The following is a 25,883-nucleotide window of genomic DNA, read 5'->3' on the forward strand; positions in this document are numbered from 1 at the left end:
GAGTTAGAAACATCGATGAAGAGAAACCGATCAGCTGCCTTCTGCACACTCCCTACTGGGAATGTGCCCGCAACCAAGGTACATGCCCTTGACTGGAATCGAACCTGGGACCCTTGAGTCCGCAGGCTGATGCTCAATCCACTGAGCCAAAACGGTTAGGGCAAGATGTTTTTAAAATAGCACAATAGGAGGGGCATCGACAAAAAATCTATTTTTTAAAATCCCTTCTTCATAGCAAATTAGTAATGTGAAAGCCTAAGCAGTGTTACCCAACATGACAAAAGGAGCTGAGAACAGCCATGCCATGCCAGTGAGGAAATGGATCACTTCCATTTGTGAATTCTGGACATAACTCTATTATTTTATAATCACACTATGCTTTTATGTTGGTTGGAGGGAGAAACTTTGGTTATATCTGTGTCACTAGGGAAGCCACTTGTTTTGTTTTGGATTTGAGAGAGAAAGCAATTAAAATGCCTGATTGCCATTTTCAGAGCAGCCTTTATTTTGAAGAAAGAGAAGTCAGAGAATATTGAAATTCATAGAAGTGACTCCAGAAGGATTGGTAATCCTTATTTAAGAATGAACTATGAGTGTTGAAGTGTTTCATGGTGGTTATTCATCTCTGGGAGAGGGAAACCCCATTCATCTATTCACAGGGCAGCCTCACTGCAGGAATACCATTTTTAAACAAGTTTACCAGAGGTTTGCCCTTGCCAACCAATCACAAAGCACCCTGGGCCTAGTCCACGCCTCCTGACCTGATGGAGCCGGGGATGGAGTGCAATTGGTGCATAGTTGGGGTTTTATAGGACAGGTTTCTTGTCACTCTCCCCAGCTTCCCTGCAGTTCCTTATTTGGTAGCTTTTGACAGAAGTTATCTTTCTTGCAGCTAAGCATATTGGCATACATTATTCATTAATCCCTGGAGCTCCGGGAGAGAAAGATGCAGACCCTTAGATCTTTAGATATTTCTTTATCACATGAATTTTCTTTATTCAGAATAGTCGTTGAATTCTGTTCCATTCTGGAGGTTTACAAGTGGCATATGTTCAATGGGAAGACAGCTGGATGTCGGATGGGATCTAATGCAAGGCTTTCTTATATATACTTAATTCCCAATAATCTTTAAAAACCCACACACTCCGAGGCTAGTGGAGATTGTTAATCTATCAAGGTTTTGAAGACATACATATTTTAGAATCCAGTCTCTATATAATCAATCAAAAATGCCTGAAGCAAACTATTTACTGTCAGTGTCTTGGGGCTACATAAAGGTAAGGTTTATTTTATTTAGCCTTTGTAATAAGCTCCTGATTACTCATATTTTTCTAACTGATAGTTTTAATAAATTACAATGGAATTAAGCTTTCTAAGCGATCTTTTCTCCTTAGACATGACTGCAGAAGAAATATGTGTTTTTAGTAGTCAAGTTGAAGAGAAATTGTACAACTTCTAATAGTGACAGTTTGCATGTTAAAATTGCTTTTTTAATGTGCAGGGGGTTCTTTGTCATGTTGTGGATTTCAGTTATGCTTGTAAATGTCAAGGTAATTAATAAACACATTGGAAATGAATTATTTAGCAAAATTACTTATACTGATGTATGGGTTCCCATTAATTTGAAGCACTTAAAGTTTATAAAAATTAATTTGTGGCTCTTTCTGAAAATCTGCACTAGTTTAACCTGATGAAGAGTATGTTTTTTTCACCTTTGGATGGAAAGCTCTAGATGACATTAAAAATTGACATTACTTGACTTTTTAAGTGACATACTATTAAAATGAAAACTTGATTACTTGTAAAACCTGAAAAAATTTATGTTAATGTGATACTGCTGCTTTTGTTCATCTCAAGAAATGAATTAATAACTGACTTTAGTATAATTGTGTTCCTGCTTGGCAGGCTTCTTGCATGCCCCTGGCCGCTGCTAGCCTGGTGGTCTCTGTAATAGAAGCAGGAGGTAAAAACCTTTTTCGGTCCTAATGAAGCATCACTTCCAAGGTCGACATTTACTCTTGAACATTTGAGTATATCACAGTACATTATTTTTAAGAGTCCTTTTTCATTGCTTTAAGAATGCAGATTGAAATATGTTTTCATTTTCTTTGTTTCTTTTTAAAGGAAATGTTACTATTTGGTGGGAGATTTGCCTGCAGTCTAAGAAAACTTATTTCAGTTTTAATTGTCCAAGTAGTTATGATTCCCCATCTCCCTTTTAATCTATGGATGGTCTGGATTTTTTTTAATGCAGATTTTCATTTAAATTTTGCTAACCATTTCATGGCTTGAAATTTGTTTAATATAGAAAAGGATAAAGGGTAATAAAGGAAACCCTCCCAATCCTCTCAGAAATCATCTCTTAGCTTTTAGACAGTTCATATTTGGTGCATTTTTTCTTTACATTTGTATTATGATTATGAACAATACCTCTAAGAACTCAGTATAGAATTTTAGTGTGTATTTTTTTGAAAAAAATTTTTGCTGGACAGCTTTATGTTTCATATTGCAAAAACAAACAAACATAATTGTTTTATATTTAAGGCTAACTATATTTAGTCTTAGACATGTTAAAGGATTTATTATTATACAGCCTGTACAGTGTTTACTTTAGCTTTTAATGCTATCTATCAAACTTGTAGTGTATGACAGAGCAGCATATATAAATTATTTTTAATAGAATATTATGGGGGGGAGCAAGCATTTTCTTCATGTTTGACCTTTGTCACCTTCTTAATTATATGCTAAGAGACCATATAATGCCCCCAGTAACGCTGGCATGAATGCAGAAATAAAGGGATTAAATTTGAGAATATTTAAATTTTTAATTATTTTGTTTTTCTTCCTCAACAGTCTTAAATGTGGAATATAAATTGGGGAACTGGAGTTTAAAAAGCAAAATACAGTATTCAGTTCAACTGCATTTTCACTTTCCTTTGTATTTTACATGCTGCACTCAGACTTTCTGATGCACAATGAGAACAAAGAATTTGAAAGCATTAACTTGGAAATCTTTCTTTCTTTCTTTCTTTTGCTGCAACCCCATGAAGGGTTTGTCTACTCCATGCTTACATGTCATTTCAGACTATTTAAATAAAAAACAACTAGAATAACATCATCAGAAAATATTTAGAGGTCACTTTTTAAAATATCTAAAAGCTCAATTAAATTGTTCTGCATTTTACAGTCAGTTCTTTTGAAAAGCAGTTCTATATTTTATCTCTTCTACATCTGTAAATAGAAAATATAACATACATTTTATTACCTTTTTTAATTATTTTCCCCCTCATGGTAATTTTATATAGTTATTCTAATCAACTTTAAAATGAGAGAAATTTCACTTACATTTAAAAATTATTGTTGACTGGTTTATTTTCTTTATATCCAGCTATACACTTCAAAACCAGATTGTAATATCAACTCCCAATTGAGAAAGCACTGGTGGTAATTTTTGTGGTTATTATTTTAGCCTCCCTGGACTCAGTGTTATATCAATAGAAAAAGGGGGGGGGGAGTTGATTTTAATTCCTTTTAGAAAATGCCCTTATAACTTAATTGACCCTTTGAAGATTGTCTTAGGAGATCTCCCTCCCCTCTCCCTTAGGAAGAAAGGGGTCTGCTTAAAATATTGTCTCTTCTAACTATGTTAAAAGGAAAGGTGGACTTCCTTGGAGCACCTCACTAGCCTTGTAGGGAGAGAGGTGCGCACTGAAGGGTTTCTCTACTCCATGCTTCTGGGTTTTGAAAAAAAGCGGAAGAGTAGTCTGGGAATATATATGATATAAAAATAATCAGTGGAATGTGCAATCTGTAATTTATCAGTCAGTACAATAGATTACTTTCACTGGCATTTTTTGCCTTGGTTATGTGTACTAACTGGCTATTTTGATGATTTATATAAGCAATCATCATTCTTTATATACTTCATTCTTTATATTCTTCCAGATAAAGTCAAGAATTTGTGAGGGGGCATCTGCAGGCACCATGCCATTTTTCTGCTTTAGCGTATGGCAACATATTCCTTATACCAGGTTGCTTATAAGTTGGAAGGGAATTCTGTAAAAAACTGGGTCCCCATCCAACTTTTTAATGCCCCACCTCCCGCCCCTAAGCTTACATTGAGAGAAATGAATGAAGGGCGGGTAGACAGTGTGGTTCCTGTATAGGTTGTAGAGAGGCCAGAATTTGCTGTTCAGCAGACTCTTTTGACTGAGTTTTGCCTAAAGATTTTTTCTATGGTACTTTTACACAATGGAATACTACTCAGACGTAAAAATGAAGAAAATTTTATCCTTTGCGGTAGCATGGGTGGACCTGGAGAACATTATGCTAAGTGAAATAAGCCAGTCAGAGACCATAGGATTTCACTCATGTGTGGGATTTAATGAACAAACTGATCTAACAAGCAAAATAGAGACAGATTTCATAGATAGAGAGCAGGCAGGGAGCTCTGGTTAGGGTGGGGGTGTGAGTGGAGGGATTGAGGGGAAAAAAACAAAGGTAAAGAACTCATTGACAAATAACAGTGTGCTAATTGCAGGAGGGGGGTGAGGAGCAGGGGAAGAGGGTATAGCGGGATAAATGGTAATGGAAAGAATAAAAAAATAAAGGAAAAAATAAATTTAAAAATTATTTTTTCCTAAAGTAAATTTTATTTGTTAAGCAAGGATTTACTTACCTTTTGGCCTGGTGCATGATATTATTATATTTTTGAAGCATGGTGACCATTTCTAACATGAATAATGTGTTATTTATTGGAATGAGTAGAGGAGGTAGATATTTAGATATGCATTTTTATGGGTATAACTATATTCAGATCTTAAATTTTTCCTACAATAATAAAAATCAATATAAAAGGCCCAGGGATATAGAAAGAGCTCAAATAATGTCGAGCATCTATGATATGCTAGGCTACTAAATACAAGACACTTCCTATTAGCTCATTTAATTAGTTGATAGCCTATAACTTACGCAAAAAATATAACTTTACAAAACATGGACAGAAAATGTTTTGAACACTCTTATAAATGTCTTGAGTATTTTTTAATTTTTTAATTGATTATATATAGAGAGAGAAATATGAATTTGTTGTTCCACTTATTTATGCATTCATTGATTGCTTCCTCTATGTGCCTTGACCAGAGATTGAACCCACAACCTTGGCGTATTGGGATGACACTCTAACCAACTGAACTACCCAGCCAGGGTATAAATACTCTTAGAAGGCCCCAAAATTTACTTTTCCCCATGAATCATAATATATTGTTCTAAGTAAAAATTAGCAGAAATCTATGTCTTGTATACTACATGATGCCAATTTTGAAGATATACGTCCATACAATTTTTTTAAATGCATAGAAGGAAATGTAGCTAATTATGTATGGTTATCTCTGAGCAGTGGGGCTATACATGATTTCTACTTTTCTATATACATTTCTATATCACATGTATTTTATGATCAGAGATAATTATTTAAAAAAACAAATGCATGAACAACTCCCTGTACCTGTAAATTAACAACCAGAAGAATTTGTATTGGTATAGCCAGTTCTTCAGTTTTGGCTTTAGGATAATGCTAATAAGAATTTCTCATATCCACGCTGAAACCGGTTTGGCTCAGTGGATAGAGCGTCGGCCTGCGGACTGAGGGGTCCCAGGTTCGATTCCGGTCAAGGGCATGTACCTGGATTGCGGGCATATCCCCAGTGGGGGATGTGCAGAAGGCAGCTGATCGATGTTTCTCTCTCATCGATGTTTCTAACTCTCTATCTCTCTCCCTTCCTCTCTGTAAAACATCAATAAAATATATTTTTTTAAAAAAAAGAATTTCTCATATCCAGTAGTCTTTTGAAATGTTTTCATTGATCTTCTTCAGTGCTTTGTGGTGATAAATTCTTATACCTAATTTAGATGAACAGTAAGATTGACTTTGGAAGTAATTTGCCAGATTATCTTGAGTTAGAATACCTTGGTATGAATCATTGCAGAGAAGTGAGATTTTTTAATTCTAATGAACAGATTAAATACTGAGTTAGAATTATATTTTAAACATTACTAAATGATAAGTTCACTACTGTCTTTCCCCCAGACTTAGATGATAATTTATGGTGAAATTCAAAATTGTAAGGGCAACTATACACGTGACTTTTTTCGATCAAGTATCTAATAGTATAGTTACTGTAAATATATAGAAAAATATTTTTTTCCTGTATGTTAAGAGACATATTAAGGTATCTTAAAAGGGCTAACTGGGAAATTTTGGGAGTCAAAGGAAGACATTGAGAAGCAGTTGATGGATGGGAAAGCATAACGTCTCTGAGAATTCTGGTGTTGAATGCTATGTTGCGGTAGGTAAATTCCAGGGTTTCTTTGGATAAAATAGGCACATGCCTGGCTCGATCCCCAGTAGGGGGCGTGCAGGAGGCAGCAGATCAATGATTCTCTCTCATCGTTGATGTTTCTATCTCTCTCCCCTCTTCCTTCCTCTCTGAAATCAATAAAAATATATATTTTTTGAGTGTCAGGACAGTTTAACAATTATTTGGGCATATTTTCTGTATCTTGGTGTATGCTTATATTCTTACACTTAAATTTTCATCTATTTTTTTTTTTTATCTTTCTGTTTTTCAGTTTAAAAGGATGCTTAATCGGGAGCTCACCCATCTCTCTGAAATGAGTAGATCTGGAAATCAAGTGTCGGAGTATATATCAAACACATTCTTAGGTGAGAATAACAAAGTGCAACTTTTAAATTTTCTTTTGAGTTGTTTGTTTTTGGAGGTGAATTAAAGTACCAACTGATTTTGGAAACCAAACAAGTGTTATGAATTTCATTTGTTTCCATTGATTATATTAATAATTTGAGCCTCTAAGCTTTCTAAATTTTAGAACCTAAAGTGACAAAATGCATTTTTTTATCTTTTAGTTTTATTCAGGACTTTGGGGGTTTTATGAATTAAAGTTGCATACTGCTAGTTTTTTCAAAGTACTAACCTATGAAACGTATTTTTGAGATCAATACATGCATTCAACAAATTCTTGTTAAGTGCCAGTCATTGCTGGGCACTAGCTATTTAATGGTAAGTTAGAAATGGTCCCTGTCCTCAATGGATTGATAGCCTAATGGACACCACACCTGGTAAACTGGTGAGGCAGATAGAATATAAATACTAAAGAAAAGCTTACTGATAACAATAGCTAAGGGTATGGTGTACTGGGACAACACCACTCCCACCGCCCATTCCCAGAGGAAAATAAAATACAGTAAGTGAAAGTCAACAACTTGAACATATCCTTGATTTGGCTTTACTTTCAAAACAAAATTGCTGATTATCTTAGTAGCACATTCACTAAACAGACATTTATTGAGCACATACTATGTGCAAGGATGAGTTAGGGGAGCTCACTCTCTTGAAATAGGGAATGAATATACAGATACATCTTGTGTCTTTTATTTGAAAATAGCTTTTGTGAAACTGATAGTCACTTATCAGATAATATTGGAGATTCTCCATGCTTCCCACAAAACCTTGTTACGTCATAACACCTAGCTCACTATAGTATAGAAATGTGAAATAGCGAAAGCAATCTAAGTCATTCAGAGGACCCATTTCAGTAAGCTGTCAGGTTCACACCTGTTAATTATTCTGCCTTGGGATTGATTTATTTATTTATTTATTTATTTATTTATTTATTTATTTATTTTGAGTATCAAACTCAGTCCACATCAAGTTTTAAACATTCAACTTCTCTAAAAGGATCTTTACTTGGAAATATTTCCTGGATTATATAATGATAAATTAAAACCTGTCTAGTTATATATGTTACATTTTAAAAGAAAAAACACAAAAAGCTCAGGTAGAATTAATAGTAAGTGTAGAATATTTTCTTATTTTTAAGATAAGCAACATGAAGTGGAAATTCCTTCTCCGACTCAGAAGGAAAAGGAGAAAAAGAAAAGGCCAATGTCTCAGATTAGTGGGGTCAAGAAGTTGATGCACAGTTCCAGTTTGACCAATTCAAGCATCCCGAGGTTTGGGGTTAAAACCGAACAAGAAGACGTCCTTGCCAAGGTAAGAAAAATGTCAAGAATTGTGAGCAGCAGCACGTAACAATGCCTTTTAATGCATTTTTATTCCTTCTCTTTTAGTAAATGGACAAGTTATTAATTTATGGGGGGTGTTTTATTAAGATAGGAACGCACTTTATACAACTTTCTAAATTATTTGGGTTTTATTAATACACGGATTTACACAGGTAGTTTGTGATGTGTGTTCTTTCCTTTTTTGCTTCTACGTTTGATTGTTTAACATTAAAAAGTTAGAAATCTATTTATTAAATCTTCCAGTTTTAGGAGAATAGTTAAGGTTTTTGTGACTGGATTTTATCTATTGAAGAAATGCTTTGGAATTTATATTGAAAGTATGTCAATATGTTGTATTGTCAAAGACACGAGGTTAAGCAATGCTATTCAGTTTTTAGTATGTTCAAGTGAATCTGCCTAAAATTTCCCCTAATTACATGGTACATCCATTATATTTAAAATGAATCACTTTTTTTAAGTTTAACAACCTTTTTATTAAAATCAGTAATTTTTACATGAATATAAAAATAATATGTAAAATTATGTTCTACCTCTGCTTTCTAATTTTTCTGTCTTTCTTTAACCCCAGGAACTAGAAGAGGTGAACAAATGGGGTCTTCATGTTTTCAGAATAGCAGAGCTGTCTGGTAACCGGCCTCTGACTGTTATCATGCACACCATCTTTCAGGTAATGTGTTCCTATCACCTTTCTTCTCATTCTGTGCCTTAATGTCCAGTCTGTGAATTGTGCATGCATTGTGTCTTCTTTACTACTCACCCTCTTTTGCATATATTGGACTTTTTTCAGATTTGCCCGTTTACCTAGGGATTAATAAGAATACAGAAAGGTTGAAGTGTAGGTAAAATACAAATAAACCAATGTTGTTAATTTTTTCCCATTTAAGGAAAAGATATGATGTGGGAAAATTGAAGCAATTCATTAAAATAATAGTTTAAAAGTCATCCACATGACCCTGACTCACACAGAGAATGGAATACTAACCATAAAAACTGAATCCACCCCTCTGCTAACCAATCTTAATTTCTTCACGGTTTTGTGTACTGCTCTTCTCCATATCAGTTTCTCACTCTTGTTGAGCTGCTTCTGTTCCAGCGCAGGGTTAGGATTTAAATGAGGAGTTGAGTCTGTAGGTACCCCCTGGACTGGAACGGCAGATTCCAGCCCTAGAAAGGATGTTACATTTCAGTTGATGTGATCTAGTGGCTGAGTCAGTGGCGCTAGACTGAGGCTGACTTCATGATCTTGGGACACAGACACTCTGGAACTGGGAGCTCATTCCTCACACCACACATCTTGGGTTGAGCACTATTGGGCTTCAGAAGGACAACTCAACTCTGGTTTTATCCCTGAAGTCCCTGGATTGTCCCAAAGATTTCCATTTCCTCACTAGATACTATGAGAGCGCTATTTCCATTTCTGGGTGTGATTTTTTTGTTGTTGACACACTCTATGGAAAACCTTTTTTGTAAGGACAAATGTTAATAGAATTTCTTTTCCTTCAGGAACGGGATTTATTGAAAACATTTAAAATTCCAGTAGACACTTTAGTTACATACCTTATGACCCTGGAAGACCATTACCACGCTGACGTGGCCTACCACAACAATATTCATGCTGCAGACGTGGTCCAGTCGACGCATGTGCTGTTATCTACACCTGCTTTGGAGGTAAATCTGGTTTCTAAAACTGAGAACACTAATTTGTCACTCATAAAGGGCCCTTCAACTTGTATGCTAAAGAGTATGCAGTGCAGAAAATAATTGGCTTCATTGGAAGTATATTGAGTTATAAAGTAAAAGATGTGGTAAATAAATAGTCTGATGATTTTGTTTGTGAAAGTTGACCAGTGATTTAGGGATTCATCTGTTTATGACACTGCTTTCTTGAAATTACCTAATGGACATTCTTTAAAGCACATCTGTTTGGCTTATATCATTTTAGTTTGTTTGTTTTTCTGGAATGTAGTCTGAAGGCTTTTACATTTATAGTTCAAAGGATGATTATTTTAAAACATAAGCAATGTATTGATGTTTTTTCATAGAATTGATTACAAGGAAACACTTTAATTTTACCAAATCCTTTGAAGTTGTTTCATTAAATTGTTATTTAAGCAATTTTATTTTCTTAATTGTTAGGGGAAATATTTTTTTTTCTAATATATTTTACTAGAGGCCCGGTGCATGAAATTTGTGCACTGGGGGGGGGGGCAGCCCTCAGCCCACCCTGTGCCCTCTCGCAGTCCAGGAGCCGTGGGGGGATGTCTGACTGACGGCTTAGCACTGCTGTGGAGGCGGGAGAGGCTCCCGCCACCTCTGCTGCACTCGCCAGCCATGAGCCCAGCTTCTGGCTGAGCAGCACTCCCCCTGTGGGAGTGCACTGACCACCAGAGGACAGCTCCTGCATTGAACGTCTTCCCCCTGGTGGTCAGTACACATCATAGCAACCAGTTGTTCCACTGTTCAGTTGATTTGCATATTAGCCTTTTATTATATAGGACAGTTCAGAGTGTTTTCATCATAAAACTATGTTGATATTTCATCATTTGAGTGAGTGGTTCTCAACTGGGAGTGATTCCTTCCTTTTCCTTCTCCTCCCATTCCCCATGGGCATTTGGTAATATGTGGAAACACTTTTGGCTGCCACAACTGAGGGGTACATGCTACTGACATCTCATGAGAAAGGCCAGGGATTCTGCTAAAATTCCTTTAATACAGAGTGCCTTTCATAACAGAGATTATCTGGCCCAAAAATGTGAATTCTGCTGAAGTTGAGAAACCCTGATTTGAGTAGGAAACAATTTCAGATATTCCTTTTTAATACTTAAAAATATATAATCAATGGGAAATTTTTGATCATAAATTATAATATTAGGTAAAATATTTTCTTCCAAGATCACACTTACAAAGTTCACGAGTAACTCATTATCTATAGAACTCTTCCCAAAAAGTTATCTTCTATATATACAAAGGGCTAATATGATGCTAAGTGTCCAACCAGTCGCTATGATGTGCACTGACCAACAGGGAGCAGACGCTCAACGCAGGAACTGCTGAGCTGCAGTGATTTGGCAGCTGCAGTTCTCAGGTGACACACCCCAAAACCAGAGAGGAGGGAGCCCGATTCCTCGCGGGGCCGCGCGATTCCACCTTCAGTCGTGGGTTATGTTGTTGCTGGGGCACTGTTGGCCCTGAACCTGGTTTACCGCACACTTGCGTTTGCGTTCCACACCCTGTATGACAGCAACTTTGCAGAGTGCCCTCTCGCACTCTGGGACCCCTCGAGGGATGTTGGAGAGCCGGTTTCTGCCAGGTCCCCACAGGCCAAGCCAAGGGACCCCACCTGCCACAGGGACCCAGCTCACTCCACAGACGCCGGGAGGGGCCACTGGAGGTTGGCTCCAGGGCGTGTCCAGCCCTCTCGCCCAGTCCTGCCCCACCGGCCACCTTCTAATTAATTTCCTTTCAATGTTCACAAATCCGTGCCCAGGGCCACTAGTCATAATATATTTCAAAACTTCATTTTATTTTTCCATCAAATTCTAGGAAGTAATTTTCCATTTGTTTAAACCTGAATATGTGTTATTATAGAATAGTGATGTTATCTATGTTGTCTGATTTTCCAGGCTGTGTTTACAGATTTGGAGATTCTTGCAGCAATTTTTGCCAGTGCAATACATGATGTAGATCATCCTGGTGTGTCCAATCAGTTTCTGATCAATACAAGTAAGTAGAGTTAAATTTATTTTTGCAGAAAACATTTCTTTTATCTGCACTTTAGAATGGGAGTCTTTATGTACTTGGGGGTATTTCCAGAGCCATTAAGTTCTTTTGGAATGTGTAAACATGCATTTTAATGAGAGTGTGTCTTAATGTAATTTAGTTCTGAATATTATTATGGTATCCCTTGGGGCATAATGCTGATTTTTTTGTTGTTTTGTTTTGTTTTTGCCATGAGTTTGTGGATAAGAGCCTCCTCATGCTCAGTAGTCTCCATGCATTCAGCTTTCATTGCACAGCCTGTGCTGCAGCCAGATTTAAAATGAGATTTTTAAATGTAGCTTTGCTTAGAGAGATTTAACTCAGATCTTTAGAATATTTAGCTCTGTTTTTGTATCTTTGAATAGCCTCTGGACTACCCTATGACAAACTGTGCTTTAGTGACTCACTCATATACTAGTATAGGAAGATTGGGAAAATCATGGATTTCCCAGTACATTTTAGAATTTTGGTTCACGAACTCACTTATCCAAGATCAGACAGGGTAACATTTCATATTCCAGCTACCTTATAAGAACCTATAATAGAGTTCCTTCAGGAACCACCAAAGCGTAACTGAATATTAACACATAAATGTGATTCACATTAGATGCAGCTGCCTGCATTCACATTGTGTCAGGGGTTAGGATCCACTGTCCTTTCTGAGAAGCTCGGGGTGGTTACAGAGTGCACTGTACCCTGATACTTCCCTTAGCCTGGCCTGATTTATTATTTTGATTGTTAGGTGTGTCTTGATGTGCTCCTCATTCATAAAAGTTTTGTTTAAATTTAATGTTTGCCTTAAAGAAAGGTATACATATTTTTTATTTAAATTAATAATGGCCAAAATTCAGACTGGTGTGGTTTTTTTCACCCTATTATATATAATATTGTAGATTCCCTTATCATAACATTAGAATTAAGAATAGATTAGAGAAAAAAATTAAAACAACTAGTAATAAAGTCACTGTTTCCAAGTGTTCTGATAGTTGTTTTTTTTTTTAAATGAGGACCAGCTTTATTCTTTATTATGGACCCTCAAAGGGCAAACAGGCTTTGGCTGGCACTGGAGGACTCTGGCAAGCGTCAGGGTACCGTGGAGTCTGTAACTGAAGCTGATCTTCAGTTCACAGACAAATCTGATGCTCTCCAAAGTTTGAAACCCACTGAGACAGATAATGGAGAAATTTAGGGGAGAATTAGGAATACAGTGACAGTGGCCAAGGGTGTCTGTTTAAGGTCATTTTGCTGATGACTTGCTTGAGGTGAAGGATAACTAACCCTGTTTTTGTAAGGATTTTGTTATTCAGTAATGTAGTGATGATCTCTTTTCTGTGGGACCACTGGGAGGTGGACCGTTCCCAGAGGAACTTTGATCACTGATGTTTCCTGGAGGGCGGGGTGTGATGAGGCCATATTATTCCTGAGAGAATGAATCAGCAGCATCACCTGGTAATGGAAGTAGCTCAGGGTTGATCAGAGCCCAGGGCATTGTGAGAATGGCTGCCCTAGTTAGCTTCCGACTAGGGATCATGCCAGCAAGCACTCCACTTCGGAAACAGAAGAGGCCTAGTAGCCAGGAGCACAAATACTGGAAGTCTTAACTTCACAGCATGCTATAATGAGTCTCTCTAATAACTTGTAAACTTGTAATAAATAACTTTGTGAGATACACTCAAAACTATGTGATTATTTTTAGTTTGCAGTAAACCCTTTTTTATGTAGACATTAAGTTTATGTTTCTCTTTCATGGATTGAGCATCCACGGCTCAGACTAGCACACTTAGCACCGTGTTCAGTGCCAAAGGTTTCATCTACATTTCCTGTAATAAAGAATCCTAGAGACTTCTAATCCTCAAATTTATAAACCCATAGTGAGGCAGCCACCTTCCCTATGTGAAGGAGGCTACAAAGGCGCCATGAGGTTGCAGGCTTTGCATGGTAGAGCGGTCCCAGACCGCCCCCGGCTGATTCTGAGTCTCCGTGTACACCTCTGCTTCTTCAAAATCTACTCAAGAACTACAGAATCTTACTCCCCTTTAGACGTGACCACACACCTTCAGCTCCAAAGAAGAGTAGAAACAGGTTGCTTAAATGCTAACATGCATTCATTTAAAACGCAGCAGTCACCACCACCTTTTTGTAGCAGCCTCAGAGATTAGAGAGGCAGTAGAGGCCCACCAGTCTAATTAGGAATCATTTCATGGTCTTTCTGGCCAGTCAGGACTCTTGTTACATGTCAGGGAGCTAACCGCCTACCGAGGCAGGCTTGTGGGAAGGGGGGCGGGGGGAGGGCTAGACAACCTTCTCTGTGAAAGGCCATCCTTACCTTGAGTAGAATTCAGATTCTTTGTTTCAAAGTTCAGACCACAGATCTGCCTCCTCCAAGTAACAGCTCCTCATCTTTTATTCTGCAAGCTCAATTGCCTGAATTTCTTTTCTCTTTCTTCACAGGGCATATAGATTAATCCGGGTCAGTTCTTCTGTTAATCCCCTGATCCACATACACATTTGCCCCCTTAAAAGAACTGTAATAGATTAATTAGAAAATATATTATGCCTTCCACTTGGAAAACATTGTGACTTCCTTTCAGTATATGTTATTTAATATGATTCCACTATAGAAACAATGATATGTTAAGATCCTTTATAGTTTAAATTTTTTTATTTCTGTATGTTTAACTGTCTATGGATAAATATTCATAATTAGATGCTCTGATAGACTATTTAAAAGTCAGACTGACCATATACTGACTTTTAAAACATGAATACTATTGCTTTGTCAAAAAAAAAAAAAGACAATAAGTAACACCGTACATATGCATTGCCTGGTACTCTAGACATCTCTGTTTTTGTAGTTGGGAACAGGTATTTCAATGTGTAAATTCCTATTTCTATAGTATTATTGAAGTCATAGATTTCACAGTAGAAATATGTCTTGAGCCTCACTTCTCCTTCCTCGCTCCTTTAAAATATTCAGTAAGAAGTATTGGGTATTTCTTTCCTAGAAAAGAATATATATTTCCAAAAGTATTTTCTGTGCATGAGTCAGTAAAAAGATCAAACACATGCACTTTTAGTCTTTACAAGGACTTAAGTGGAAACAGTTAATAGCACCAATTTTTTAATGACTATCTTACAGACCTGGGTCTAAACGGTATTTACAGGAACTAGTAAGGAGCAGGACCTCTCACTGCCTAAAATACACAGGCCCAGGGCAGTAGTGAGGGCGGCAGAATCTTCACCGTGCGGTTCTGTAGGCAGCCTGATATCCTTCTCTGTGTGAAGCCACGAGTGCTCAGGTAGAAAGGGCAATATACCTGTTTACAGTGACTGCCACAGTACTTGGAAAAGAAAGTGGAAAAATGAAGAGAGCCTCTACTTTCAAAGCTATCTTGTGGATGCAAATAAGAACAACATGAACAAAGCGAACATTCTCTGTGTGTTCCAAACTGTTCTTGTCCCCTCTCTGAACACAAGCAATCCTAAGTCACGTGATCCTTACGTTATAGAAAATGCTGAGTAGGTGATGCACAGTTATCAGGAATACAGCGCCTTACGCTTTGGGCATGTTGCAAATGTTAAGGATAATGCCATATTCTACTGAGCTTATGGAGCAACCTATGGCAGATCTGGAGGGGAGGAACTATCTGTTCAGTTCTGCTTTCACTTCAGCAAAGAGAAAGCTGAGACACACGGGGTGTGAAATGACTTACCACGTGTCATTTATGTTAGAATTCACTCCCCCGATGCCATTGCTCTTGCCACTGTTACAGTAACTAATACATTGCCTTCTTGGTGTTGTCATGTATGGTAAGGCCAGCAGAGATGTTTAGGGGAAATTGAGCTCTAAACCAAAAGTTATCCCAGAATATGAAGAATAAAATAAACTTAGAATAAATGGCTTTGCTGATCTTCTTGTCTCTTGTCTTTCTTTTAAGATTCTGAACTTGCCTTGATGTACAATGATTCTTCTGTCTTGGAGAACCATCATTTGGCCGTGGGCTTTAAGTTGCTTCAAGAAGAAAACTGTGACATTTTCCAGAATTTGACCAAAAAGCAAAGACAATCATTAAGGAAAATGGTCATTGACATTGTAAGTAGCTGATAAAAGCAAAAAAGAAAGCTGTGAGGCAAACTGTTAAAGGGGGGGGAAAATGAATGTTAAATGAAAGGAACTGTATATTTCAAGTCCTATTGCTGCCCCTTTGTGTTTGAGAAGCTGCCCCTGATGTTCGGTAATAGGTTTTCTGCTTCTAGCAGTTTAAAGTTAAAAATAACGGCGGGTAGCCCAGCCGGTTAGAGCATCGTTGTAATATTCCAAGGTTGTGGGTTTGATCCCATTCAGGGCACATACAAGAACCAACCGATGAACGCATAAATAAATGGAACAACAAATCAATGTTTTTCTCTCTTTCTCTCTCTCTAAAATCAATAACAAAAATTTTTAAAAAGGAATAATGACAGCTTATCCTCCTTATTCAAGCTTTATTTTCTGAACTCCTCTGGTCTGGTGAAGGCAGAAAGATGACCTACAAGAGTAGAGGGTGCTGACCATAGCTTGAACTTTTTCCACTCAAAACGGGGGGACTCCATCAGAGTGCCATTTAGAAAACATCCATGATTTTAATATTTTCTCTATGCATATTATTCACAGTGACTACAAGACACAGGAAAATCTTTGGTTATCAAAAAATTCATTCTCTTGCCCTAGCCGGCTTGGCTCAGTGGACAGAGCGTCAGCCTGTGGACTGAAGGGTCCCAGGTTCGATTCCAACCAAGGGCACATGCCCAGGTTGTGGGCTCGACCCCAGTGCGGGGCGTGCAGGAGGCAGCCAATCAATGATTCTCTCTCATCATTGATGTTTCTATCTCTCTCTCCCTCTCCCTTCCTCTCTGAAATCAATAAAAATATATTTTAAAAAAATCATTCTCTTAAGCTTTGTATATACAAAGGAAAGAATTATCTGTCTTGAATAAGCAGAAAATTGCCCAGAATATTCTCTTTCTGAAGTTCCCTGTGAGCAATCTTGAATCAGTTCATCAGCATTCACTAACCATTTTTTAGTCCAAGGAATGGGAAAAATATGTAATGATGTCTTAATCGTGGATATGCCTTTTTTTCTGTCACAAAAGTGGTTATCAGTGCCTAACATTTCTGTATATTGCACACATATATCTGGGCTTCCAGAAAACTTGACAACAAAGAGGAAAGGACTCTGCCCCAAGACATAGTAAAGAATTGCCATACACGCTGTTAGAGGACAGAGTGGTTTTCCGTCTCTTCTCACATTCTGCGTAGTACTTTTATTTGCAAATTCTTCTTTCCTCTGGACATTTTTTACTTAATAAAATACTCCTTGTTTTTAAGGTACTTGCAACAGACATGTCAAAACACATGAATCTACTGGCTGATTTGAAAACTATGGTTGAAACTAAGAAAGTGACCAGTTCTGGAGTTCTTCTTCTTGATAATTATTCTGACAGAATTCAGGTAAAGCATGACTTGAATTTTCTCATGTGTCTGTGTGTCTAGCTTTGATAAAATTTATGTCTCCTTTTTCCCAACTTATGAATTAACCAGCTTAGTCTTTTCATTTGCATATGCACTTAAAAAAAAAAAAAAAAACACCTGACATCCCACAAAACCAGCCACTTAAGCAGCTCTGAATTTAATTAGCCATGCACATAAACAGCTCTTGGTATTTAGATGCAGTAGAGGTGTCATAACTTTGGACTATTAATATAAGTGTGAACCACACATAGACACATCATGGTTGAACTATTTGGAATGAGTCTTACACAACATCTATTTTTAAGTGTCGCAGTCATTAAATGTGAATTTCTAGTAAAAAAGGGAAAAAAGGAACAGGTGCTGAGACGAGAATGCATTTGTCTGTTTTAGGTCCTCCAGAATATGGTGCACTGTGCGGACCTGAGCAACCCGACAAAGCCGCTGCAGCTGTACCGCCAGTGGACGGACCGCATAATGGAGGAGTTCTTCCGCCAAGGAGACCGCGAGCGGGAGCGGGGCATGGAGATAAGTCCCATGTGTGACAAGCACAATGCATCTGTGGAGAAATCACAGGTGACGCATTACGCACAAAGCTTTCCGAGAGAGCAAAACAGTAACTTGAACGTTGGATTCCATTGTGTCCACATCACACAGTATTTTAGTGGTTTTCACACGCGTACTTGATGTTCGCAAGCTCAATTGCACATTAGTCTTTACAACTCCAAAGACTCTTTTATTCTTATGATCTATATTCCTATCGTCATTTATATGTTCTTATGGCATTATATTCATTAATGACTATTATTCACATAGTATATTCATAGGTATAGAGACAATTTATCTGAATTTATAAGTGAATTCGGTTGTATGAATTCATATGGAATACATGACAATATTTCAGTTATCTCGATTTACCTATTACTGGCTATTCTAAAATGAAGTCCAGGCTTCAAGCCAAGCCCTACCATGTAAACAGCTGTAGGATTTTTATGTTGTAAAAAGTTCTAGAAGCTAATTTGCACCGTTGCCTAAAACAGTGACTGTTTTACCAAAGTAAATAGTCTTCTGTTCAGTGTTGTAGTTGCAGGCCATGTTATATTTTATGTGTTTCTATTTAAATTTTAGGTTATATTTATAAATTGATATAAATTGGATGTATATGTGGGATCTAGTTAACCTTTTCCGTAGTTTCTTCGTCCCAAGTCCTGCACTCAAACTGGATTTCTTTTTAACTAGGTGGGCTTCATAGACTATATCGTTCACCCCCTCTGGGAGACGTGGGCAGACCTTGTCCATCCTGATGCCCAGGACATTTTGGACACTTTGGAGGACAATCGTGAATGGTACCAGAGCACAATTCCTCAGAGCCCCTCCCCAGCACCTGATGACCAGGAGGAGGGCCGGCAGGGCCAGACTGAGAAGTTCCAGTTTGAACTCACTTTAGAGGAGGATGGCGAGTCCGACACTGAAAAGGACAGTGGAAGTCAAGTAGAAGAAGACACTAGCTGCAGTGACTCCAAGACTCTCTGCACTCAAGACTCGGAGTCGACCGAGGTTCCCCTTGACGAACAGGTCGAAGAAGAAGCAGTGGGGGACGAGGAGGAAAGCCAGCCCGAAGCCTGCGTCATCGATGATCACTCTCCCGACACGTAACAGTGCAGAGGACGTTCATGCCTTTTTCTTTTTTTTAGTAGAAAAAATTGTTTCCAAAGTGCATGTCACATGCCACAACCATGGTCACACCTCACTGTCATCTGCCAGGACGTTTGTTGAACAAAACTGACCTTGACTACTCAGTCCGGAGCTCAGGAATATTGTAACCAGTTTTTTCACCTCCATGTCACCAGACCGAGGGGGGCATCTTCACGGACAGCATTTTAACAAGATGTCAGCTTGGTAGAGCTGACAAAGCAGAGAAAAATCAATTCCAAAATATTTCCAAGGGAGTGTGGCTCATCAGGCAGCCCAGAAGTTGATATGACTTGGGGTTTCTTTTCTTTTTATTTGTTTGCAATATTTTCAGCAGAAAGAAGGCATTACACAGACAGAGTGAACTCGTGAATGAAACAACAAATGGGTCAGGAACAGGACACAGCGCGAATCTGTTACCAGGAGGAAGATGAGCCACAGAAATTGCATAATTTTCTAATTTCAAGTCTTCCTGATACATGACTGAATAGTGTGGTTCAGTGAGCTGCACTGACCTCTATATTTTGTATGATATGTAAAACAGAATTTTTGTAGAGCTTACTTTTATTATTAAATGTATTGAAGTATTATATTTAAAAAAAAACACAAAACTATGTTCAGAACTTCATCTGCCACTGGTTATTTTTTTCTAAGGAGTAACTTGCAAGTTTTCAGTACCAATCTGTGCTACACTGGATAAATCTAATTTACGAATTTTACTTGCACCTTATAGTTCATAGCAATTAACTGATTTGTAGTGATTCCTTGTTTTATATACCAATGACTTCCATATTTTAAAACAAAAGCAAATTTTAAGTTGCAGGAAACTTTGTAGGTCTTCATTTACTTTTTTTGTTTCATTCTTTTCAGATAAGCAGAGTTGCTCTTCACTGTTTTTCTTCATGGTGTGCAAAGTGAATATTTGTTCAGTAATACTTTGATGTGCGTTCTTTCTAATGTGTCTTAAGCCTCATGCACACTCAATCATCCATTGGTGTTGTCTGAAGCAAGTGAGAGATATATAAATACCCAGTAGCTAAAATGGTCAGTCTTTTTTAGATATTTTCCTACGTAGTGTCTTCTGATAACTTTTTGCTATGTCGGTAGACCCTCATTTCACAAGTGCATGTCTTTGTAATGACCCACATATGTCATGCTCATTTTCAGTGTTTTCACAGTCATAGGACGAAAAACTTTTGCCCCTTGTGCTGCTCTGTCATTTAGCGTGTGTTTGAACCTCTGTCCACCTTCACTAGATAGGGTCTTATCAAATATATCATTGCCATTTTGATTGATGGGGGAAAAGCAGATAGTCAAGTTAGGGTTAGCATTCATTTCTACTGCGAGGTCATGTAGAATGACTAGCTTTTACTCTTGATTTACAGAGAAAAGCTAACAGCTAGTTAGGCAGTGTTAACAATATTAGCGGAATATATTAACAAACACCACCAGTACAACTAATGTGCGTTTGTTTCCATGATTTTGCCATGGGAGTAAGAACTATATAAGGAATATTCTGGAGAAGTGATTTTTAAATGTAGGAACTACCCTTCCTTAATAGACAAGTACTTAATATGTAGAAATTGCTTTATTGGTTATCGGTTCATCGGTAGGTCTTGTAGAGGAGAACTTCTGTAATATCCTGAAGGAAAGTCATTGATGATGCCACTAGCACCAGTGGTTTGGTAATATAATGCCCTCCTAAAATACTGGGTTGAGTAAAAAGATTCTGCTGAAATTAAAAAAAAAAAAAATGAGAGATCACTTTGGGCTGAATTTGGCACCAAGAACTATTGCAATTTTAGAGATTAATTTCCAGTATTTATCATCAGTTGGCATCTTGGGGCATTTATTTACTTTGGACTTTTTTTTCCATTTTAGCTCTGAACAAAGTGTTTACCTTTTCTGTGAAAAGATTGGAACCCAAATAATCATTTTCAAATTGATATCTAAGAATTGGCATAGAACTAAAGGGGGGTGTCTGACTAAATGGAAAATAAATAAACACTTAACAAAAAGTGTAACCCTGAAAAACATTGATATTTAGGAAGGCAGGAAGCCTTCTGGGGGATGAATAATGAAGTCATCAGCCAGAAAAATGGCCTATGCTGAAGATAGCTCCTGTTTTAATCTCCTGAGATCCCCTGAGGGAAAACTTGTGTAGTTCCGATCTTTACACAGAGCAGAGTAGGAATCAACTGATTAATGATCAGATCTCCACCCTCCTTTCCCTGTAAAGATCAGACAGTAACCTTTGAGACAAAGTCCTATATTTGTCCAAATGGTTTCACAAGAACACTTGGAAACCTGTTTTAATTTCATTTCTCCCTAATGGAGGTCTAGAAGAAATGACAAAGAATCTAGGGTTTATTCCTTTTTCCAAAATAGCCTCATTCCCTCCTCTCCCTAATACTTGGTATTTTCCCCACAGAGTGCCTAGAATCTTAATAGTGAAAAACAAAAAAAATTAAAGCAGCAATATGTCACAAACAAATCCAGACCTGAAAGGGTTTATAACTGCACTAAAAAAAGAGGCTTTTTTCCCCCATTTGTTGGGTTTTAATGGTCACATGTTGTAAGGGTACCCACTGATTGACAATCAAATTGAAGAAAGTGCGTACTATCCAAGAGACAGGGACTAATGCACTGTACGATCTGCTGATCCTCTCCCTTCCTCCTCCTTTGTCTCCTTCTCTCTTGCCCAAGTGTGCTTCAGTATCATACACCGCTTTAAAAATAACATCCTTTCACAAGTGGCTTTACATTTCCTAAAATGCCATAAGAAAATGCAATATCTGGGTACTGTATGGGGAAAAGATGTCCAAGTTTGCATATAACCAGTACATTTCAGCTTGCAAGTTACTAAACATAGTAATGCTGTTTTGATTTTATTTTCTTTTACATCACTTAAAATTCACAAGAAAATAATGTAGATAGAACAAATTGCAGATAAGGGAAAAAAAACTTGAATGAAATGGATTTCACAGAAAGCTTTATGATAATTTTTGAATGCATTATTTATTTTTTTGTGCCATGCATTTTTTTCTCACCAAATGACCTTACCTGTAATACAGTCTTGTTTGTCTGTTTACAACCATGTATTTATTGTAATGTACATATTGTAATGTTAATTGTAAATTATCAGTTCTTATTAAAACATCATCCCATGATGGGATGGTGTTGATATATTTGGAAACTCTTGGTGAGAGAATGAATGGTGTGTATACATACTCCTTGTACATTTTGTTTTCTCCTGTAATATAGTCTTGTCACCTTAGAGCTTGTTTATGGAAAATTCAAGAAAAAACTATAAAATACATAAAGATATATAAATTAAAAAAAAAAAAAACACATAGCTGCAGGTCTTTGGTCCCAGGGCTGTGCCTTAACTTTAACCAATATTTTCTTCTGTTTTGCTGCATTTGAAAGTAAGGTTATGGTGGGGCTAGGGCTGGGCATTTCACATCCAAGCTTTGAATCAATTGGTTTTCTGGCAGTAGCTGGATTTTACAAAACCACAGACAACCTCTGGAAGATTCTGAGACCCTTTTGAGATACAAGCTTAAGAACTTCTTGCCATGAAGCAGCATTGTTTATATGGTGATGGTTTTCCCCATCTGTTGATCAGGAGCTACTTGGGTTAGCCACATTTGTTTTCTACTTTCAAACACTACTGGGAAAATATATTGTCCCGTGATTATAAGAAGTATTTTTTGGCTTCTAGAGCACATAGGTAAATGAACTTGATTTGAAACTAGAGCCAAAGGTCTCGAGTGCTGGTTAGTCCTTTATTCGTCAGCTTCCTGTCATGTTAAGAGAATATATAATATGAAAAAGGTCATTTTTTAACCCTGGAAATTTTCTTCAACTGAAGTCAACCAAATTTTTAATATGTGAGTCCATAGGTACGGTGTACAAGACATGTTTTATATGATACCAATTGACGTAGCATAAAGGATTTATCATTCTCTAGAATTTGTTTCTGCAAAACTTACATTGCTTTAGCATTTTAAAACATAACCTTTCACAATGGCCAGCTCCCAACGCTATGACACAGTGGAGGATGAAACCTTCTTCCACTACTGCCCAGCCCTCAGAAAATGTGACTTAGTGAAAGGAGAGATTCTCTTTTTAGGAAAAATGAGCCTCCTGTTATTTTGTTTTCTTTTTTTTGACACAAACTGTAGATTTTAGCAGCCCTGGCCCAAAGGAATTTGATTACTTTTGTTTTTTAAACAGTACAAAGGGGACACTATAATTACAAAAACACATCCTTACTGATTTTAGTTGTTTTTTATTTTATTTCATTAGATAATGTTTTCAGAATGGTAAATTGTGTGTGAGCATTATAAATGATGATTCTTTTAGTGGTTTCTTAGCCTCTCTTACAGCCCATGGGGATAGTACTGTACATCAATACCTTCATATGAAATTTTTATATGCAATGGAAATAAAAGCATGGGTTGATTCTGCCTATTTATGACTCAATCTTTTATAAATGAAAGATGATTCATTTAAAACTAGTTCAGTCAGCACAGGTTTCCAAGAGTAAAGATTGTAAAAGTGAAGTGAAAATGACATTATAAGCTAGTATTGATATTCATAATCAATGAAACAAAATTATGGAGATTAATCTTCCTATAGAAAAAAATTGGCCAAAGTCATTTAAATGGCCTACAAGATTAAGTACAGCCCTAGCTGGCGTGGCTCAGTGGATAGAGCGTCAGCCTGTGGACTGAAGGGTCCCAGGTTCGATTCTGGCCAAGGGTACATGCCTGGGTTGCAGGCTCCATCCCCAGTGGGGGGGGTGGGGGCGGGGGAGAGGGTACAGGAGGCTGCCGATCAGTGATTCTCTCTCATGTTTCTATCTCCCTTCATCTCTGAAATCAATAAAGAAATATATTTTAAAATATTTTTTTAAAAAGATTAAGCACAGTATTTTGTAAACAGGCTTGGGAAGGGTCTTATCTACTTAACTGACTAGTCTGGCACACTGCAAGTTAGCCAGCCAGCCAACATTTCTTTGTTGGGTAGCTCCTCTGACAGTGAAGGAGGCACACGCGAGCTTACAGTCTGGAGGGGACAAGGCATTAAAGGCTTCATCCACCCGCCCCTGTGAATGTCCTGGGAAGAACCTCAGGCGCTGTGACTCCATGAAAAGAACTTGCTCCCTCCTGGCAGCCCAGAGAAGGCCTCCTAAGGAAGTGGGTTGGGGCTGAGCATGAAGAAGAGGAAGAGGAAAGCAAGCAAAAGGGAGGGTTTAAAGGAGGAGGCAGGGGATCCAGACAAGGAAACCACTTGCTGCAGTCCTGAGGTACAAAGGGAAAGTGAGTCCTCTGGAGAAATGGAAGGGAAGCACCCCTGGTCCGTCTCTCTTTGTTCCTTCCCCTGCTGTTTTCTTTATAATGCTTTTCACAAACTGGCGTACACATCTGTGTGTTTGCTGTCTATCTCTCCCACCGGAACATGGCTCTCTGAGAGCGCGGAATGCCTCGCTCCTAAAACAATACCTGGTACACAGTAGGTGCTTAATATTTGCTATGTAAAGCCACCAAGTTGATAGTGGATGTTAGGTTTGATGGAGCAATTGAGTTTAAATCCTTCCCCCAGGAACTGGCTTTTCAGGCCATTTCACCATGGACGTTCCCTTTGCAGAGACCTCATTTCACTTGCAGCGACCACATTCCAGGATCTCCCCTCCGGGTGTGCACAAAGAATTCTCCGCCCAGAAAAAGCCCGCCAAAAGTCCTTTAAAAGCCGCTGGCTCCCATCACTGGGTGCTGGAGCCATCCAGGCTCAGCCACCTGGGGTGCGGATGATCGAATAAGTTCGTAATCCCTCACCACTCTGGCCTCCTGCATTCCACCTTCCGGGACCTAACAGTGGACATAACCCAGTCTGAGAAAACATTTTAGGGTCTTAACGAGAAGGAATCAGCAAAAATGTAATACTCAGCCCCCAAATCTTAAATACTAAGGATTCAGTAGTCCCCCACACCCCTTATTCACAATTTTGTTTTCTGCAGCTTCAGTTATCTGTGGTCAACTGCAGTATGAAAACATTAAATGAAAAAATCCAGAAATAAACAATTCATGGGTTTTAAATTGCACACCGTCCTGAGCCGCGTGATGAAATCTCGCGAGTCCTGGCCTGTCCCGCCCCCTGGACGTGAATCGTTCTCGTGGACAAACCCTCCTGCCCCTTAGTCACTGAGTAGCCATCCAGGTTGTCTGACCGACTGTGGAGGGGTCGCAGTGCTTGTGTTCAAAGAACGCTTATTTTACTTAGTACTGGCCCCAGAGTGTAAGAGTAGTGAGGCGGGCAATCAGATATGCCAAAGAGAAGCTGTAAAGTGCTTCCTTTAAGTGAAAGGTGAAAGTTCTTGATAAGGAAAGAAAAAAATCGTGTGCTGAGGCTGCTAAGATCTGCAGTAAGAATGAGTCTTCTATTTGTGAAATTGTGGTGAAGGAAAAAAAATTCGTGCTTGTTTTGCTGTCGCACTTCAAACTGCAAAAGGTATGACCACAGTGTATGATACGTGCTTAGTTAAGATGGAAAGGGCGCTACATTTGGGGGTGGAAGACAGGAATGGGAAATGTGTTTCCATTTATGGGCTACATGTTGTGCCGAAAAGCAATTGTTGTTGGAGGGGAGTAAGGGGGGAACAACCAGTGGATCAGGATTTGGAAAGAAAGGGACCGCTTGAAATTTTACCTTCCTCTCTCAACCCGACCTACAGAGATCCCGAAGAGCTGACTCTGGTAAGAATTCTCACCCTTTTGTGGCTTCCGCCGTTTTCCTAGGATCCCATGTGCAAGT

General features: G+C 38.1%; 1 protein-coding gene across 4 annotated transcripts in view; it reads left to right on the plus strand.

Moving 5' to 3' along the window:
* Positions 1–23,540, plus strand: part of PDE4D (phosphodiesterase 4D) — a 657,725-nt gene extending 634,185 nt beyond the window's left edge. For all 4 annotated transcript variants that reach the window (XM_059694582.1, XM_059694584.1, XM_059694583.1 and 1 more), the window contains 9 exons: positions 6,631–6,724; positions 7,900–8,072; positions 8,673–8,771; positions 9,608–9,772; positions 11,728–11,827; positions 15,802–15,956; positions 17,232–17,354; positions 17,766–17,948; positions 18,612–23,540. In XM_059694582.1, the coding sequence (XP_059550565.1) occupies positions 6,631–6,724; positions 7,900–8,072; positions 8,673–8,771; positions 9,608–9,772; positions 11,728–11,827; positions 15,802–15,956; positions 17,232–17,354; positions 17,766–17,948; positions 18,612–19,028 (1,509 nt within the window). In that variant the 3' untranslated portion in view covers positions 19,029–23,540. The remainder of the gene's footprint in view (positions 1–6,630; positions 6,725–7,899; positions 8,073–8,672; positions 8,772–9,607; positions 9,773–11,727; positions 11,828–15,801; positions 15,957–17,231; positions 17,355–17,765; positions 17,949–18,611) is intronic.
* The last annotated feature ends 2,343 nt before the right edge of the window (positions 23,541–25,883 follow it).

Source organism: Myotis daubentonii, chromosome 4 (assembly GCF_963259705.1).
Source record: "Myotis daubentonii chromosome 4, mMyoDau2.1, whole genome shotgun sequence".
Lineage (NCBI taxonomy): Eukaryota > Metazoa > Chordata > Mammalia > Chiroptera > Vespertilionidae > Myotis > Myotis daubentonii.